This window comes from Manacus vitellinus, unplaced genomic scaffold (genome assembly GCF_001715985.3).
Source record: "Manacus vitellinus isolate BGI_N305 unplaced genomic scaffold, ASM171598v3 scaffold_28_pilon, whole genome shotgun sequence".
NCBI classification, from domain to species: domain Eukaryota; kingdom Metazoa; phylum Chordata; class Aves; order Passeriformes; family Pipridae; genus Manacus; species Manacus vitellinus.
In genome coordinates, this window is record NW_021940122.1 from 5,249,945 (window position 1) to 5,269,898 (window position 19,954).

At 44.2% G+C, this 19,954-nt stretch overlaps 1 protein-coding gene across 8 annotated transcripts in view; it reads right to left on the reverse strand.

Annotated features, from left to right (window-relative positions):
* The window catches only part of LSAMP (limbic system associated membrane protein), a 1,000,415-nt gene that overhangs the window by 17,954 nt on the left and 962,507 nt on the right, over window positions 1-19,954 (reverse strand). For 6 of the 8 annotated variants that reach the window (XM_018074658.2, XM_018074661.2, XM_018074660.2 and 3 more), the window contains 4 exons: window positions 17,349-17,483; window positions 13,465-13,585; window positions 12,360-12,508; window positions 6,332-6,367 (listed from right to left, as the gene is read on the reverse strand). In XM_018074658.2, coding sequence (XP_017930147.1) covers window positions 6,332-6,367; window positions 12,360-12,508; window positions 13,465-13,585; window positions 17,349-17,483 — 441 coding nt within the window. Of the gene's footprint in view, window positions 1-4,287; window positions 4,515-6,331; window positions 6,368-12,359; window positions 12,509-13,464; window positions 13,586-17,348; window positions 17,484-19,954 lie in introns of those variants that run through there. The other 2 variants (XM_018074663.1, XM_008922515.3) reach the window with 2 other exon arrangements.

A 19,954-nucleotide genomic window follows, 5' to 3' on the forward strand; every position in this document is an offset into this window, starting at 1 on the left:
AATGGAAAAGATGCTGGAAGCTACTCCTGTTCCTCCTTTAGATGTTCCAGGGTGCCTGGAAATTGCTTGGTGGCTATGGGATGTGCGTGCATAGGGTGCCTGTGGTGATCTGGCTTAGAAGTGTAAGCACGGATCACTGTGCCTGCGTACCTGCAACACCTACCACAGAGGCTGCCTGACTGGACCTCGCTGGAGCTATGCTGGTTATAGCACATCCTTCTCCACGGCCTGACCCCGCGCTCCCGTCCATGCATTCACTCCCCAAACTGCAGAGGGACATGCAGGCAATGCTGGAGAAGGGCCAAGCGCAATTCTCCTTTGCCCAGCTTGCCACGAGGCCTCTCCCTTTTGCAGGGGAGCTCTGCTGTCAGACCGGCTGTCACATGGAAGGGAAGGCCCACCAGGAGTGCTGTGTTTTTTCTGCAGGCCTGATTTCTTTGGAATAGTTGGGTTTTTTCCCCATGCATCCCCTCCCTCCCAAATCCCACACCTCCCTTCTCCTTTCTGGTTGTTTTTGTTTTTACAGAGAGCGCTTAGACAGCTGTATTAATCATGCAAGCCCAGCCATGTGTAATGTGCTTTATCAACAGCAGTGCAGACACTGAATGGCAACTGGTTCACAAGCAGGCCCGGTGCACTGCCTGAGCTGGGAAGATAAACCTGCTGCTTCCCAAACCAACTTACCGTCATGCGTTAGTGAATGGAGAGACTGTTCACTTAGGACAATAACCAGAGGGGAGGCCAACTTGTTAGGAAAATTCTTGAGTGGTTTACACTGGAAATGGAAAGGGGGGGGGAGGAGGATGAAGGTGGAAATTACTCTTTGATTATTTTCTCACAGGGGCTGGAGGAGTTTTTGTGTGTGTGTAAGGATTAAATCAAGACAACAGTGGCTGTTCTCCATCCTCCTCCTCACTGCCCTCCACACTTGGGTTCCAGTCAGCCTGTATGGCAGCTCAACATGAGAAATAAGAAGAGCAAGGATTTAGGTACACCTGCTGTGCCGTGGGGATAAGTTGCCTTCAACATGTCTAAGGAGGAAGGTCCAGTTGATGACTTCAAAAGCTCATCCAACATACAGATGATATCAGACTGTGAGTGTCCTCTGGTCTGGGAATATCTGGCTCAGGAGGGTTATAGCCTGCCTGAGCTCTGTTCTGCAGGGTAATCTGTCCATGCTACAATGCTGACACTGTAAGTGTCCTTATCTGACAACTGATTTTCCACAGCAGTCGCTCTTCCATGGGTTTGTTTCTAATCTTTGCAGTTCAGTTGTGTGTTTTCTCCCCCACTGGTTCCACCCAACCTCTACTCTCCCACCTGACTGCTGTGCCCTGACCTCTCTTCCATAGGGTTGTTCTGTGTTGATGCAAAGCCACACCAGTGACTACACAGACCTTGAAATGCCTTCCCACTGCAAGGGCCCAGCTGGGAGGAATATCTTTCTGGGACTTCTAATCTCAGTTCCTACCCTCTGCTGGTACTCTTCCTCATTCACTGGATCCTCCACAGCGCTGCTACAATGCAAATATATGCAACCCAAGGCTCATTTTGGAATAAATCAATCTAAATTAAAATTAATGAACAAAAAGTACAGAAACAGATCAAGCAATAAAGCCATTTCTCTTTCTTTCCCCCTGTGTTTCTCTTTTTTCTTTCAGAAAGCTCATTTCTTTTCTCTACACTTTTTTTTTTTGGGGGGGGAGAAGAAGCAGACTGGTTTTTAATTTTTTTAAAGCAATCTCAACAAACAGAAGCTGTCTGTTGCTATTCAGAAAAACCCACCAGGCAATGTTGGTAGCTGTAGTAACAAATAATTCTTGGCATTTCTATTTTCCCTAAGATGCTGTTTCTGGCTACATCTATACTACCCCCTCTTGGAAGACACAATCATCACCATTGACTTTGATATTATTCACTTTAAACCACACAGTCAAAATAAAATACAGTGCTATCCCTTGCCTGGTACCTATAAAATAGCAAGAAGCAATTAATATTATTATTGGCTGCCTGCCTTCACCCTGTCTTGTCCTTCCTCTTCCCTTGGCCTAAAACCCCCACAGGCCTGGCACCCAGTGGGCAGCACTGGCAGGGACAGACACTGACTGATCGGCAAGAGAAGCTTGGTCTGTCTGAGCGTCCACTCTGCAGAGCCAATCCCTTCTGCACTCCCTAAATGGAGAATGAGTTCTTTGGAAAACCTGGCTGGAACCACCAGTGAGAAGCAAGGAGAACCATGAGTTGTGCTTCCTGCCCAGGATCATGGGTGTTATCAGCTGCCAAAGTGAGGCATGCTCTGAGTAGTCAGGCACACATCACTGTGGAGTGACCAGAACAGCTGAACTGTGGCCCTCAAATGCCTTAGAATTTATGGAAATACCAGATTTGCACATGGCTCCAAATATGCCCTCCTGTGCTTGGTCCCTATGACCATTATTTTCCCCTGCTCTTTATTTTTTTTCTCTATTTCTCTGTCAGGATCACAATCAGGCAGGATTGTCTATTTTGGCCTGTTCATGCTATGGCTTCCCCAGCTCTGCCAACTAGTTTGTTTCAAAGGCTTGAAGGCTTGGATTTTCACTGACCCTTTCTTGGAGCTCAGATGAGGAAGCACCCTCTGGCCTCAGTGAAGAGAACTCCAGAGATGGATGGGTTCTTTAGCTGGTTGTATTGGGAGGGCTGGATTCTGCAGGCTGTTCCCACACCACTGCCTAGTCAGCAAACCCCCATAACATGTTAATCCTTTACAGTCTGTAGTCTCTGTTGTAAACCCTCATGCTTCTCTCCTTAGCTTTGAAATACTCAGATGTTCATCTTTTGACCAAAGCAGACCCCGCTGACACAAGAGCTGCAGGCTCAGCAGAACTGGCAGGGTCATGCACTAGAGAAAGCAAAAGGGGAGCAGGGATGGGTGGAGGTCACCACTGCAACAGATGAGCTTTCTTCTCCACAGCCAGGACCTCCATAAAGAGGAAAGAGGACTGAGAGAGTATTAGAAAGAAAGATGCTCTCTGGTCATCAAACTCAAATGAACATCTCTCTCCCCCAGCTCCCACCCACCTGATGAAGGCATTAGTGACAGTACAGGCTACATGGGCTACAGCTAATGGAGACTATCTACAATCTACAGCCATACAGGGTCATTCTCCAGTCAGTGCACGTTTTGGCAGAAAGACAGAACTGGTCATTCTCCTTTTCCCTCCCCCTTCACTAATTGCTAACATACTACTGCTATAAATCTTTTGTCAACCAGTTGATGGCCATGACTTTGTCTGTTCAGGCCCCAAAGACTGACACGCTTGTTGCCCTTGAGCAGCTCTGGATGTGCTCCTTTCTGAGAAACAGCACATCTCCCTTGCAGAGCTCCCAGGGCATCAAGCTAACCATGCTGAGAAAGCCTCTAGTTAGCCTGTGGTAAGCCCTCATCACAAAACTCCTGTGAGGAAGACTCACAGGTTTTGAAGCCCATTAGTCTGGCTAAGCCATTCTGATGTGGACACTAGGTGATATTCACAGGGGAGGGACTCTATGCTCAAAGGGCTGAGGACAAGGGACAAAGGAGGACAAAGATGGAGCTAGTGCTATAATTGTATCAGAACCCTTAGTGCTTCAACAGTGACCACACTTGCTCTGTCACTGGCAGATCTGACGGGGAATGAGCAAATTCTCCTTTTCAAGAAGAAAAACCCTTTTGAAAAGGCACCTGATGATGCAGTAAGGCCTCTGCTTTGTGACAGCCAGGTCTTGTGTCAGCCCATTAAAACATGATGTTACAATGCAGACACGAAGATGTGGCATCATCGCAAGAAGACATTTCAAGGCATTTGAAGTGCCTGGCTGCAAAATTAAGAGGGCTGGAAAAATTACCGAAGGACAATTCAGTTGAGAGCTGAATCAGCTGGGCTCCACCAGCCTTTTAGGAAACTGCCTCATCAAATTTAAGTCCCATTTGTTTAGTTGAATGGGCTGCTTCTGAGTCTCCAGCCTGCCTGAAAGCAAGATATTTCCACAGCAGCTAGCTAATGATAGCTGCTTCATCTCAAAACATCTTCCTTTTAAATTAATGCTCAAAGCCTCACAGGGCAGGGAAGTGTTACTGAGGATTAAGAGAAGTGGAAATTAAGGGAAAAAGAGAAAGAAGGCTGTGAATTTGGTCATTGAGGAGATGCTTATTTGAGAGCTGTGGACTACATCTCAGAACATCAACTCATAGGGAGGAAAAAGTCTAACAAGAAAATGTTATGCCCAAGGTTTCTTTGAAGGTGAACAGCAAAGTAAAAGCACATGTTGAGATAAGCACCAGTATCTGTGCTGATGGCCCACACTGCAGAAGCTGGTAGGGGCTTTCAGAAAACAGGTTGAGAGTATTTAAACTCTACTTTCCCCCTCTGCAAAATCCTCTAAGTGTGTCCTGGATCACTGGAGATCTACCGTCATTTGGCACCACAAATTCCTGGAGACTCCTCACAGAAGTGATGTCGCACCAGGATGTCCTTCAAGATGATCTCAGGAGACTGGGGAGCAGTAAAAAAATAACAGCTTCAAAGAGAGAGAGGGTAGTGTTTTAAAGGATAGACTAAAGCTGTGCAGGATGGCCTTGGCAACTTGATTAGGAGGTGTATTTGTAATGGGAATCCTGGCCTTGCTTACTCACAGATTTTGCTTTATCATTTAGGTTAATAGGATACTAATTCAAAACCAGCTGTAAACAGGACTGCCTATGAAAAAAATTAACACTGCCTGCCTGTGGAATTTAAGGATATATAATAAAAATAATCATAAAACCAAAGAACCCTGGGTTTTTCATCAGACAAAAATATTTGTCATTGAAAATTCTGCTTAAAAAATAGCACCTAAAATTGGAATACTCCTCAAAACCTTATATCCTAAACAGCCTCAGCAACTTTAATTTCATATCCCAGCACAAGTTTCATTTGCAATACATATAATAATGGTGTTTAATTGGATTTATTTTTCCACACTAGGTTCCCAATGGCCTACTTTACTCCTTTCCTCAGCTCCTTGAATGTTATTTACAAATCACTCTCTGGGATTTAATTTTAATGGTAGCCTAATTTCTACCTCTCCCCTCATTTTTTTTTTGTAGGTACTTTTCTTTAATTGTATTTGTGGATTTGCCTTTTAAATAGGCAGTTGTGACTACATCCTGAACCTGAATAAGTTGCCAAGAGCAGAGCTTGATTTGAAAACAGCAGAGTGGTTAAATGGAGCTGGTGTAACACCCAGCATTTATTGTTCTTTGTATGGCAGTACCTGCAGGTGCTTTGTTCAAGCAGGTGCTCTTTTGCAAAACAACGTGGGTTCCTAATAACACTCTACCCCAAAGCTCTGCGCAGACATTAACAATTTAGGTCTCTGAGCATCCCATGAGTTGAGTGCATCTTCATCATATGGCAGTAAAACAAAGATACTGAGAGGCTCTAGGCCAAGATTTTTTTAAGTGAACGCAGGGACTTGCTGTCTTACTGTTTATTTAGTTTCAAACACCACTTTCAAATGCCGCAGCCTGCTTTCTGGAAATGCCTGGTCTCTGCGCTTTATCAGAATCTCAAGGTCACAACCAAGCCCCAAGTGTCATGTGGATGTTGGGGCAACAATGCCAGGACCTGAGGCATGACTGGGCAGCACAGACACAACATCCAGACTCTGTTTTCTGGTGGGAAAAACACACAGACTCTGTTTTGCCTTCACACCTTCTTCCCTTGGAATAAAGCAGACAGTAACACCTCACCATGCCTCTTTACATGCTCTCTGCATCAAATGCAGGACTACGTGACTGGCAGACTTGGAGCAGTGTGACAAAAGATTCAGAAAACAATGTGTTTTCCTGTGGATGCAGTTGCATCTAGTTGCACAACTAGAATGAAAAAACCTTCTGGCAGCATTTTCAGTTTTAGCTTTTCACTTGTCCCTTCTACTGTCTCTGCAAAATTTTAGCTCTGCTTATGCTTTTGATCCAAATCTGAACAAGTGGGCAAAGACAGCTTAGGATGGAAATATATATTACGTGTAGGTCTGCAGACAAATTGAACCTCACTGAAAACTGTCCAGGCCTGCATGACAACACAATGTCACTGCTCAAAGCGTGGCTAAAGGTTGGTTGTTGCTGTTCCATTGATTGTTTTTTCGAAAAGAGGGGGGGAAAGAGGAAGGTGAGCAGAAAAGACAAAATGACATGTAAATGAAAAGGGAAAGCCCTTATTTTCCTGCATTTCTGAGCCGTTTTGCCCATCACTAACTCTGAGCACTTGTCAGGATGACGGAGAATGACCCGGCTAAAGAGCTACTTCAACATAAAACATATACTGACCTGGAAAAGGATTGGGGAGTGTGGGTAAAACTCGTTCTAAGGGGGGAAAAAAAACAATAAGCAACATGCAGGAGAAAAGGACAAGCCACTTTTCACACCAAGCAAGCAGCAGATACAAACCTGATGGAGTTGTCCATCCCCAAATTAGATGAACTAGAATAGGTTTCATATACTGAGCATTTTGCTAGCAACACGCCTAATACACATCAACAACCCCTGGGACTGGGAGTCAGAGAGAAGTCATTTGAAAAACTAAACAAATAACAGCCACACAGCAAGAGGGATTAAGCATCTGCAGTGAAGGTAATTGGAGTTGATGGGCCATATCTTCCCTCTGACTTTCAAGACCACTCATGTCATCATTCTACAATTCTTCTTAGTTACACCTCTTTCTGGAAGCTAGTCTTGGAAGAGAGGTGCGTTGTGGAAGCCCTCCATGGGTAGTTGCTGCCTCCCCAGAACCTTCTCCACAATGGATTTCTTCCCAGTGACAGGTCCCCTGAGGATCTGTGCATGGGAGCAATCACCGTGCAGAATCCTTCTTTAGAGTTTTGTTCCTCAGAAAGGAACAGAGTTTTTGCACTCATCATAATCCAGTTGTACCCAGAACCTGCTGTCTTGTTTATAGGGTTTTTACAACGTGTCCTCATTATATGTCACAGCAGGACTTTGTTGTACGTCACTGCTGACTTCACAGTTAGCTTCTTCCACGAAAGGATCCCAAAAGAATTGCAGTATCAGAGACTTGAGTCTGAGGCTAACAGTATTAGTAGTCTGAGGCTAACAGTAGTGTTAATTCTGCTTCACAGATGGTGCAGTTGATGCACAGAGCAAGGAAGCAATTTACCCACGGTCAAATGCTGAACTGTTGGCAGAGCCAGGCATAGAACCAAGAATACAAGGTCCCCAGGCTTGACTCTGATTGCTGGGTCTCCTTTCATTGCCTTCAGAACTTGCTGGATGCCTTGTACTGACTGAGACAAGTTCCTGCTCATGGACTGATCCATAGGTACACACACATTTAGCTGCAACAGATGGTAGGCCTGGGACAATGAGTGGTCTTCTGGCTTACCTGCTAAGATCACTGCTGATGGACATAGAGCTTGGCAGGATACGTCAGTAGTCCACTCTCATTCTCTGATCAACCCAGGCCCAGCTATTTGGAGGCTAATGCTCTTTATATTGTATCCTTGGTGCAAAGAGTAAGTTTCTGCCTCGCTGGAGCCCATAAGGATGTAGCAGGTCAGGCCGATCCCTGTGACACCGGCAGAACTTCTGCCCTCGTGGTGGTAATGGAGTTGTTTGAATCCGCAGCAGGCACAGGGGAGATCAAATACAAGTCTAGCCTGGATCTCTGTGTTTATGTAGCAACAGGGGACTATTGTTCTGCGAAAGCAGGCTGTTGTGCTGACAAGACTTCCTTGTTATTTAGTTTGGTTAAATAACTCAACTCCCCTTTACCTTCTTCCTGCACAGCAGGCTACAGGCTGCACAGCATAAGCAGTTAAAGCAAAGCACTACGGCCTCATTATCATGCTGCTTTCTATTCAAGGACTCTACCTCTATTCCCCTCACCCGCTGTGTGCTGCTTTTATTGCTCCACCCTGGCTCATTAGCAGTGTCTCAGCCTTGCCCTGTCTGACTGTCACCCCAAACCACTTTCCCTGTCTCCTGAGTCTCCCCGTAAGTGACAGCTGGGGGGAAGACACAGGGTTTGCACTAAGAACCACTAAGAGGGATTTCAGCTCCAGTTAACACTCCAAACCCTCACAGCAACCACTGTAAGCAAATGGTCAGGCACAACGAAGTGTGGGCAGAGAGTTAGAAGGAGGGGTGTCAGCCCGCGCACACAGCCAGAGCTTGTGCCAGGACACTAATGAATAATGACAAGTTAGAGGCCAGTGCCAGCTCACTTTAGGAACGTGCCCCTCTGCAATCAAACCAGCTGGACTCCACCTGAAGCCTCTCGAGGAGGCAGGGGTGGGATCCCACTTGCTGCTGCTTCTAGTTGGTACAGGCCATGCCAGCGGCTGCTTCACCTCTGTGTTTTCTAGTTCCCCAAAGGATGCAGATGATATGGCATCTGCTGAGGTGGCAGTCTCCTATAACTGAGACAACTTAGCCAGCAGGACTGCATCAGGATGTGCAACACTGCTCTGTTGTCTCCTGTTTCATCCTATGGGAAGGGAGGCAGAAGTCACTAATTTGGAAAAGCTTTCATTTCTTTCCTCTGCCTTGCTAGAATGCACCTGCTTCTGTGTGCCTGTGGCAGAGGTGTGTGGGCTTGCTTATACATCACACAGGTGCATGCCTATGTATACATACTCACCTGCACATAAACCTATGTATCTGTGTTCCTACAACAAATGTGTATCTGCTGTATATTTATATATACTTATATAGAAACATACACTTCTGGGTAGCATGGGTTAAGATACAAATGGTGACTTTTACTCATAATGCTTTTCATAGCACTCTGTTAGATGAGTAAAACAAAAAGAAAACATGATCCCTACCTCCTAATACACCTGGAGGTAAAACCCTTTCCCTTCAGTTGTGACATCACTTTTCACCTCTGTTGCTCTGTAATGGCAGCCCTGGCTTTGCCTCTCTATTAGGTAATTTTCACAGAGATGTGTGTTACTGCCCCTTTCTTAGGTCTCATCATATTTTGTGCTTGGGGCTTACGAACACCCCTAGGCTCTACAGAGATGAACTGACCTACTGGATCATCACTGCTGCAAAACATGGTCCTGCCTCCTAACTCCTCACACCCACAGATGCATGATACAGCTTTCTCTCTTGCATGGGCTTTGGTGCTTGTTAAGCCTGTCCATGAAATAATTCAGCTCAGAACAACAAAAGAAAACATTTGGGAGCATTCTGGGGAGGTGAGCAGTAAAGCTCAGTTACCTTTTCACTGATTTATCAGGTTGATCTGGCTCAGTGGGATGTCCACTGAGTAGCAGAATAAGTGAAACCATGTGGCAGAGAGTAGGGTGAGCAAAAGGAGTGGGGAGGAAGGGATGTCAGCAAGCTATTAGATCGGTTGTATCATGAAACTGTACCTAAGTAGCCTGTCTGCAAACATATTCCATATTGCTGTTGAAGACAGGTTCCTGGGTAAGTTAAACCTTTGTTGTGGCCATTTTTTTGTTATTGTAAACTCAGTCTCCAGGAGTGAGGAGTATTAAATCTCTCCACCTACAGCAGGCAATCCTGCTGCTACATTCTTTAAGGAAGATCACTAGCTATCTATTCATACAGCTCAAGGGAGCTGCTTTTGTATTTTAATGCATCTTCTATCTATGACGTTAACATCTAAGGCACTCAGTCTCTCTGAGAGTTTTTCAGTGCTGGCTGAGATTTCATGAAATGGTAGTCACCCATTTTTCTCTACTGCTAAACTGTTCTTTCACATCACTTTGCTAGCTCCCTGTCTGCCCTCCACCTCAGGCAAAGCTGCCAGTACCTCATTATTAACTCTCTGGTTGTTTCTTCACTTCTCGCTGCCATTCTTTTTTGTGCTGCAATGGGACACTGAGGAGCCATCGCTGAACTTACCTCCCTAGTGGGATGTTGCTCTACAGTGAGCTTGTTCTCTATTTAAAAAGGAAATAAAATCTCTGATTCCAGGGATGAAAAACACTCCCAAGTATTTGAGTATCTGCTGTACCTTGCAAAAGCTGCTTTATTTTTCTGTCTGGATGTGTGGCTGGGAGTGTGCATTACCTGTTATTTCAGCTACTGTGTGATCACTACAGCATTTTTTCATCTGGGCTTGTAGGTTTTTTCAGCTGCATTCTTTATCTTTATGAAGCTGGATTCCTTTCACTCATTTCCCCCCTTTACCTTCAAAATACCATCTGTAGTCTGCTTGAATTTGTGTTTTTCTCTCTCTTTCTCTCTTCCACGCTAACTAGAAGAACAGATTTCCTGAAACATTGTGAAGCAAGTGCACACTAAAGAAACAGGGATTAACCAAGCAACAAAAAACAAGTTAGAAAGAGTCCACTGAAAATCATTAAATCTCTCTCAGCTCCTGTACCTCTATTCACCTGGCTCTTGTGAAGTTCACCAGCATTCTCCAGCATAAATAGGCCTTGCATTTCTAAGGTAAAAATGATAAACAAAATCCAGCAACTTGAAAGAAGGAAAGTGTTTTTCATAGACATCAAAAGGGGGATAAAATAGGATCCTTGGTGCTACAAGCCATCTTTAATAGTTGCCACATCTCCTCCTGGAATAGTTAATGGCAACTTTGCAAGATTTCCTTGGGTCTCTTACAGGTTCTGCCACTCATTTTATGACCATGGGTAAACCACTTCTTCACTCTGTACCTTGGCTTCCTACTGCAAAACGGTGCTAATAACACCCAACCATTTCTAAATAACGTGTGATATTAAAATATTCATTGCTAGCAAATCCTTTGAGATCCTTTGAGGTGAAGTTCTGAAGTCATGCAAAATGCTTTTCTAGCAAAACTAACCCCCCAGCTAAAATCATATGTGCATACATACATTATTGAATTTCATTTTATATTTTGTTTCAGTGATGCATTTCAGTTCATCTGTGTAACAGGAACCAAGAGAGAGGGCCAAATTTAGAATTCAGTCACAAATAATGGATTCTAAACTTAGAATTATATTAATATCAGAAAGAACAAATCTGGAGTATTTGAAAATTATGTTCCAGATTGCTGCCTGAGGATTTTGTTTGAATCTCATGACAGTCACAAGACCAGGGTGAAAAGAATTTCAAAGTAGAAATTTGCTTTGTGTGCTGCAATGCTACAGGAAATCAAATATATGTTCTTTTATGATAATATCTGTTCTTTAGAAAATAACCTCCACAAAATACACTGAAATTTGCAAAAATTCAAACTGCCATGAAATAAATCGAAGGGTGGTAAACAGGGAATACAAATGGATTTATCCTTTTGCACTACCTCTGTTAAAAATAACCAAACCAAAACACTGGTTTTTTTATAGTGGTTTGATTAATCTGACCACACAGAGTAGAAACTAGACTAAACTGCATCCCATACTGACTGCTTCACACATCTTATCTGTTTTTCTGTTTAAAAGGACATGCAGGTCATGACATGAGTGTTTTAATTCAATTTAGGACCATGCAAGGAATAGTACCATAAGTCACTTTTGTGTCTACGTGTCCCTCGTGTGAGTGGGCAATTTTGCTGCAGTCTATCTCTAGTAGCAATAACAACATGTGGTCCAACTCTAGGCCTGGAATAGAGAACTGCATTTTGAATACACCGTGGTTTGTATGGGTTGTACACGTGGATGGTAGATGAGAAGCAGGGGCTTTGTTTATGGGCAGGTTTGAATCAGCTGCCAAGTTCAAAACCAGCAGGTAATTCTGCTCTAGAATTTTGTCTAGTCCCAGATTCTGTGTGTTTACACTTATTAAGACAAACTCAGTAATTGAAAGGTAGCAGAATGAGATCCAAAGAATCTTATTCCATTTTTCATCTGTTTACCTTTCCCCCCATGTTCCCTCTGATATGCACATTTAAAGTCATTCTGTCTTTTCTCATTTCTTTCTCCTCCATTTTCAAACCAATTTCTCTTTTTCTTGACTGTCTCTTGTTCTCCTCAGGCTCAGTGGTTAGTTCTCTCCATCTCTCTGAATTACTTGTCATTTCTCAGCTGTCATGGATCCTCCGAGCCCTGGTCTTCTGTCTACTTATTAAAGGGGCTGTCATTCTAAGGGGTTTTTTGTTTCCAGCTTTAAAACAAACATGCTTTTATTATTTTAACAAAATCTGACTTCACCAAAGCCAGTCAATCAAAGGGCTTGCCTGTAAACCTTTTAATTTGGCTGTGTTTGTGTTTCACGGCAAGTATGAACATGTAGGTCTCTGAAGCAGAGTGCTGAAAGCCTCCACGGCTGGAGGTTCGAGAGGCCTGGATTGTCAAGTGGATGCCTTCCTGAGTTTTGGTCACCATGTGCTTTCTACAGAGCCTGGTCTTTGTGAGAGCCTCCCTTTACCCTCTCCCATACTTACTGTAAAGGTATAGGCTGGCATTTGTGACTCCCAGCTTGTTGGCAGCCACGCAGGTGTAGTTTCCATAGTGTTCCTCAGTGACGTTGGCCACCATCAGCAGAGACTGGCTCCCCGTGCTCTTTATCTCCAGACCATTGGCGCTGTTTATCCTGGGAAGGCAGAAGAAGAGGTGTATAGTGCAATGGTAGCTATGTATTGGGAAGGAAATCACTGCCTGGCAGGCAGTAAACCAAAGTCTTTCAGCCCAGTTGAAAGGGGAGGATAGATGGAGGGGGGAAGGAAATGTGAGAAGACAGAGATCAAAGAAGGCATGTATGGAAAACAGAAGGGAATGAAAGGAAGTAAGAGTGCAGTGGGGTGAAATGCCACCAGTAAGGCAGTGGAAAAGCAAAAAAAAAAAAAAAACAAGCAAAGGGAGGAAGCATTTTCCGGCACAGACTCACACTGGAAATGAACACACCATGGCCAGCTGAAAGCTAGTACATACTTGAACCAATTCATGTGTTCAAATATGTGCATATGCCAAAGCTAAGTCACCCCTGAGCCTGTAATGTCACCCCTGAGCCTGTAATGTCATGTTAAAAACTAGGGTAATAACACAACCTTCTTAATACCAGGTAAATGCTCAGGTATAAAGGACAGATCCCTTTTCTCTTCTCCTTTACTCTCATATGCAAATCTAAGAGGCTCAGGTCACACAGATGGGGGAATCACACCTCCCTCAGCAGCTCCTTCCCCTAAATGAAGACTCCTAGATTGGTATTACCTAATTGGAGACTAACACTACCTACCTTTTTATCTGTAACATGAGCTACTTAATACATGAACATTGTCTTAATTGTGTGTTGGTCCATAGTTGACTTAAAGGGAAGAGCTCCACCCTCTGCACCTCCTTCAGCATCCCCAGCACAGAGAGGGACTGCATCCTCCAGCCTTGACCATGCTGGTTCTGCTGAGTCTGATGGGTCATTGTGACTCAAATGGATTGTAAGGAGCAATTTGTTTGAGAAGAAGAGTTGGGGAGGACAATAGGTGATGCTCTAAGGATCCTCTATTGATTAGATGGAAAAGGAGAGAAGAAAAAGAAGCGAGCTAAAGGTCTTACCTGGTATCATCTCTGTACCATTCGAAATCGGGCGTGGGCACTGCTGATGCCTCACACCGGAGTAAGGCTTGTCGTCCCGTGGCCGCTTCATTGCTCTTGGACTCTGTGATGGTGGGAGGGTCTGCAGGAAGGAAACGTGTGGTCACTTCACACACTTCCAGGTGTGACAAAACAGCAAAACTATGTCAGGGATGGCTTCCTCATGCAAACTGTTCAAGCTAGTGGAGGCCCACAGCTGCTGCTTGCTGTGGCACATGTTCCCCCCTGCTCCTCTGCAGAATACGTGCTCTTTGAACTCTCCCTAATATACCACGTTAGCATTGCTCCTTACACGTGCTTCTCTTCAGCACTGCTGAATAAAATTCTGTCATAAATGCATAGGCATACACAGGCAGAGTTGAGGTTAATGATGGACTTCTGTAATTTATGAATATTTACCTATGGATCTTTAGTTCACATGGACTCATCAGAGATAACATGAGAGAAAGACTTCATCAAGGGTAAAGGAAGACAGTAAAAGTAAAGGAATAAAGGAATTTAACACTAGCATGAAAATTATTTTCCATACAAACGCTTTGTCTAATGCCAAAAGTATAATAAGCAAGGACTGAGGCAACATGTATGATATGGAAATACATTCACAGCTTAAAAGGGAAGAGCTTTAGGAGAAGCTGTGTGTGCAACTTTGAGAGACAGATAACTTGTTGAGACACTTCCCTTAGGTGTCTAAGGTTAAAAATCCTGCTCAAGTGTTCCTGGACGTCATGCTTTGTGACAAGCTTCAAGAAGGCTTGCTTGTGACTGTTCTGCATGAAGCTTGCCCTCAGCCTAGCATGGTGTTCCCACCTCTGCTTAATTTGTAGCCATGGGCAAACCAAACTTGGAAAACATATTGGTGGGCCCTGCTTGAGCTACGTCTCAGTACTGGCTGGGTACCAGGTTGGGTAGGCACCAGCATCTTCAATCCCAGCCCCATGTTCAAAATATTAAGTGATAAAGCTTTACATGTTAAAAGGTTAAATATTTCCCCTTGGCTGCTGAGAGCAATCAAGGAATAAGTGCCTTGTCTCTCATCACTAATACTTCCACACCCTGAGATTATGGGACTGCAACTCAGACAGCTACTTTTCTGAGACTTGGGTTACCATAAAGCGCACTCTGCGTGTGCAGAGTACAGCTCCACCGTCTGTGTCTGTCTTGGCACTGGAAGGCCAAAGAAAAAGACAAGCAAAATGGATTGTGCCAGTCAAAGAAAAAAAAATAATTCTGTTTGGAAAATGTATGGAAGGAAATTTGTTTGTGAACACATTAGCCATCTCAATGTGATCCCTTTCCTGACCTTAATCGGGATTTTATGCAGGGCTTTAGGGATATTGCAGTGCGCCCTCTAACATCATAAATATTAATAAGTGTACATAAATAGGATCCTACATTCAAAGGCTGTGGGTTCACGCAAATATTTTAATTTGAAAAGGAGGAGGGATAATAAAAGGATAGTGAAGGTGATTTTTTTAACCATCCTCCTTTGAATTTTGGTTCAAACAGTATATCTTTTTGCTGTCTAAAGTGAGACAAGACTTTTCCATTTCACTGAATCTGGCACAAGAGGCGAGTTACAGAATGAACAGGCACCTTTCTATGGGCTTAGAAAATGATCCCAGCAGGCATCTGCTCCCCAGACTGCTGCCAGGGAGCCCTTGCTCTGAGCAGTCTCTATCTTCACCCCTTTAAAATGTTGCTGCAGTGCTCTCCCATGAGAAGGGGCAGGTGGGAGCCCCGAATAAACCAGTCTATTGCATTCAGAAAGCAGGCACTCTGCGTGTAGGTGTTTCCTGCCCGGGAAGCCAGGAGTGGGTTCCCTTTGGCTGTTTTCCTTTCACTCTTCTCTAGGCCTCAGTTTCCCTGTCTGTGATGTGCAAGGGCCATTACTCAGGAAGCCTGAAGGTGGTAGTGTGAGACCAAAGCAAAGCGAGATGCTCTCTCCTGTGGTCTAAGCTGGCAAGCTACGTGCTCCACAGCAGATGATAAAAGATAGCCAGGAAGCTCCTTAGGTTGGGCAGGTCCCATTTTTCAAACTTACTGTAGTTTTCACACTTTCTGCTACTTGTGGTGTTGTTTAAGGAAGCAGGTTCAGGAAAGATGTATGCAAATGTCTAGCTTTCATTCCTCAAACAGGACTGATTTTTTCCTGCACGGTCCTCATGATCTCTTAGATTTTATTTCCCTTTCTTTCAAAGGAAAAGATCTGTCCTGATGGAATTTTAAGTTGCTTACATTACAAATTACACCACATATTAATATTACAATACTCTATCACATTATATTTTCATATATTCCAACAGTTAAAATGTTTAAGCTCTTACTGTGGCATAGTTATTATGTGTTGAAACTAAGTCAAAATCAAACATTCTGACTTTATACAAACAATCTGTTTCAAACACATTAAAAGCATCGTTGAAATTATGTTTCACAGAAATATTTGAAAATATTAATTGGTTATCATGGAATGTCTTCGTTTTATAAATTCAGCTGGTTTTGACAAGAAAAAAACCCTCGACACTTTTAGTGCAGAAAATCTGCTACTACAGTTCATATTTATGCCAAATTTGTCCCATGAAGCAGCTGGTATTAAACCACTGCCACCCAGTTTCTAAGGGAATTATAAAAATCTGTGGATTCTGAAGATGCTGCAGGGAGCCTATAACCTTGACTTCTAAGCAAGACAGAAAAGTTGATCTAATGTGATGGTTTAAAGAGAAAGAAAGAGACAAAGAGCAAGAATGGTATTAAAAGGTGCTATAATCACCTGTGGTGTCAAATTAAGACTGGAATGGGCTGAAACACTGCCATCAGGTCTCTGTTGTAACCCACTCCCTGACAGTTCTGTGAATCAAGACCATGCACCCTGAAACATGTTTGTAATCATCTCCAATTGCAATTTAAGGTAGTATTCTGGTGTATAAAATGAAGAAGGTCAAGAGACGGTATATCTCCTATTCATCAATCCCTGCTGCAAAGTTTTTAGCCTCCAAGTAAGGAAATATAGCAGGTAGATGCAGATATTCACTTTAAATCACTCAAGTGCCAAATATAAACCATGCAAGTACAGAGGTGGACATATACACACGTAGGATTACACGAGTAACATCAGTCTGAAATATCTTGTGTCACTGTGAGAGGAACAGGCCAGCTGAGTGAACTGGACATCTGTCTAAGCATATATGGGCAATGGGATCCAGGCCCCACTCACACAGGTGTGGATGGAAGCCACATAGCTAACTGTGCCTCTCAGTGCTTTTAGGTGGACTGCTGTATCCTTTGGTCAAGCCCCTTTCTGTATTATGCTGGTGCATGGAGGGTCTCTTAGACAGAGCTTGAAACCAGCACAAAATTAAAGTTTTTGTACCCTCTCCTTAACACGTGCCTCTACTGCATGTCCCCTGGGCTGTGATACCCGTGAAGGCACTGCTGAGATGGCTGGGTGCAGGGAGGCGTGTGTTTGCTCTGAGCCAGCTGAACCCTCCCTTATCTCTCCTTGCTGCCTTGCTGAAGCTTCTCTTCACGCTACTGTTCACTCGAATATCAATGAGTGAAAACAAGGCATTGCCAGCGTTTCTGAGGGGAGAGACAGGGGCAACTCACAGCTCCTCTCTCTCTCCCTCTCTGTTTCTCTCTATCCCCACAGCCTACCCCCCCCCCCCTTTCTTATATATTACTAGGTTTAAAGCACAAACTACATCCTGTGGCAAGTGTGTGCAGATAGTTTTTTTCTCTTTCAGATTGTATAATATAAACCCAGAAACACTTCTCTATTTATCCTGAAGTGACCCCCGCCTGTGGGCAAAGTTCTCCCCGTTGACCTGTTCCAGCTGCAATGTACTCACAGTTCACAGTGACCCGGACTTGCTTGACGTCTGCTGAGGCAACCTCGTTGGCAGCTTTGCATTCATACTTGCCCGACTGCTCTCGTGTGATACCCAGGATCTCCAGATACTCTTCCTCGCCTTCGAACTCTCTGCCTGGTGGTGCAGAAAAATACAGGGGATGGTTCTGTTAGGTTTTCAGATTTGGGAAACCTCCTGCTGAATAGCTATGGAGGAACAATCACAACAGGGATTCTGCAAATAAGCAACAGTCATGAGCGATTTAAAAGTTATTTCAGAAGCCATATCAGCAAGATACTAGCATTTTTATTAGTTATGGAAAACTGAAAATCTGGAAGGAAGCTACAAGTAGTACCAACACATCCCATCTCACAGGTTGCCCAGGCCAAGAAGCAAAATCTCCACCACTTGAGATCAGATAAGTTCACTAGTGTGATGGCTGAGCACCAGGAGAGGTTAGTCAGACTGTGGTTGATTGCTACTTCAGGCAGGGCTAGCTGGGTCCTCAGATGTGATGGTGTTTTGTCAGCACCCTTTTCTCCACTGCAAAACTGTGAAAAATGTCCTTCTGTCTCTCAGAGCAACTATCACCCTGAAGTGCCATCGATCAGATCAAGATGCTGTTAAACACAGCCCAACTGAGAGAAACAAAGTGTAATTTGATCCGTGGAGACCAATAATCATCACGCATCCCTGATCTACTGTACATATGAAATGGACATATTTAAACTGTGCTGCCTCACTAACACACTTGTGAAAACAGCAGCTCAAGTGTGAGTCGGGGTTATGAACAGGAGCAGGAATCGGGAGAGGTCTGTGGCCTTGCTTTTAATTCACTGTGCGACCTTGGGTGAGTCAAGTCCTTCTCTCTCCCTCTGTGAACTGCAGCAAATAGCCCCCCCTCTCTCATCACCTCCTGGTCAGAGAAGGGCGGTGAGGTTAACCCATGCAAAACACATTAGATTCGTTGGAGGAAAGTTGCTACGGAAGCATGAAATATTAGGATTGTTATATCTACTCTATTCCTTCCAAAAGCAAAGTAAGGATTTGCTCCTCTTGGAAAGAACCTGAACCACATTCGTTCCTCTGAGAGGGCCGTGAGCACTGCTCTACAGAATGTGGAAGCACCAGCCCGTGTATTTGTATGTTTGGAGAAAGCATCCCCCAACCCTCAAAGGGTAAAAGCCAGATTTTAAAAAAAAAAAAAAGAAAAAGTCACCTCACAAGGTCTCACGTTCAGGTTTCTCAGAGAGCAGATTTTTCCAAAGCAAGTCTCTGCCCAGAAGACATTTTTTGCTCAGCAGGTGCCGAGCACTTCTGAAACCCTGCCCACTTCACTAAGTGCTTACAGTTGTTTGATGGAGTTCAAGTAGTGCCTGCAAGGATGGGGCTGTTCTCCTAGGCTTATGGCGCTGTGTGAAAGCAGTGGGTAAGCTGTCTTTGGAGCTGAAGTTGCCATGGAGCCACCTGCAATGGATCCCACAACAGAGGCACAGACTTGCTGCTGCATGTTGGCCGGGTCAGGCTGGGCACACACACTGGCAATGCCAGTTTCATGCATTTCCCCCCTGCATCAGAGAGGGACTTTAAGAACTTCAAAATCTGCTCAGAACTCTGTCCCTTACACAATTATTTTTGTCTTTTTTATTTTCTTTTCCCAGGCAATTTTCAGAATCATTCTAGGGGAAAACCACCCCCCGTCACGGAGACTCAGTGTGAAAACAGCAGTGTACCTATTAAACTCATGTAGTGACAAGGTTTCCCCTCTCTTTCATCAGGGCTAACCAGCAGTCCCTTTTTTGAGCTCCTACCAGATGTTCAGGTGAGTGGAAATCTCATTGCTATGTCTAAAACTTACAACTGCTTTGGTTTTTGTATCCCCTGATAGCCTGCTGAAGGGCCTTCCTGCATGGGAGCAGCATATTGTACAAAGGAGGGAGGCAAAGTTGGCTCCTTTTGGGCACCTGGTGCTCTGGGACATGGCTTTCGGTCCTCTGCTGTGCACTGGGGCTGATGCTGTGGAAAGTCAGTGGAAAAGGAAGCAAGGGGGGATTTTCACAGGTGTTTTTTATTGCTGTAACTCATGAATATGTTTCAGAACCCCGTAGGACCAAAGTTAGGTGAGTCACAACACTGTGGAAAGGACTTCTGTCACCACCTAACCCTTTCCCCAACCTCAAGGCAGGACACATGGGTCATGTCAGGGACACAGCCATCCTCTGCCCTCCAGCGGCAGCCACTCCAGACAATCTGTTCCTGTGCTTTGCTGTCCTTACCCTGAAGTTTCCCTGAAGTTTGACCTGAGTCTCCCTTGCTGCAATTTAAAGCTATTATTTTTGTCTTAGCCACTACAGACAAAAAGAACAAATCATTCCCTCCTTCCCTGCAATAGCCTTTTATCAACTTTTAAATCACTTATGTTCCTCCCTCAGTTGTCATCTTTTTTTTTTTTTGCTGAACATTGCCAGGGTCTTTCAACCTTCCTTTGTAGGTGAGGTTTTTTTTAGACCCTTGATCATTCTCGTTCTTTGCTTTTAGACCCCTCTGACAGGTTCACATTTTTCTGGCAGTGCAATATCCCAAACCCAACACAGCATTTCAGATGA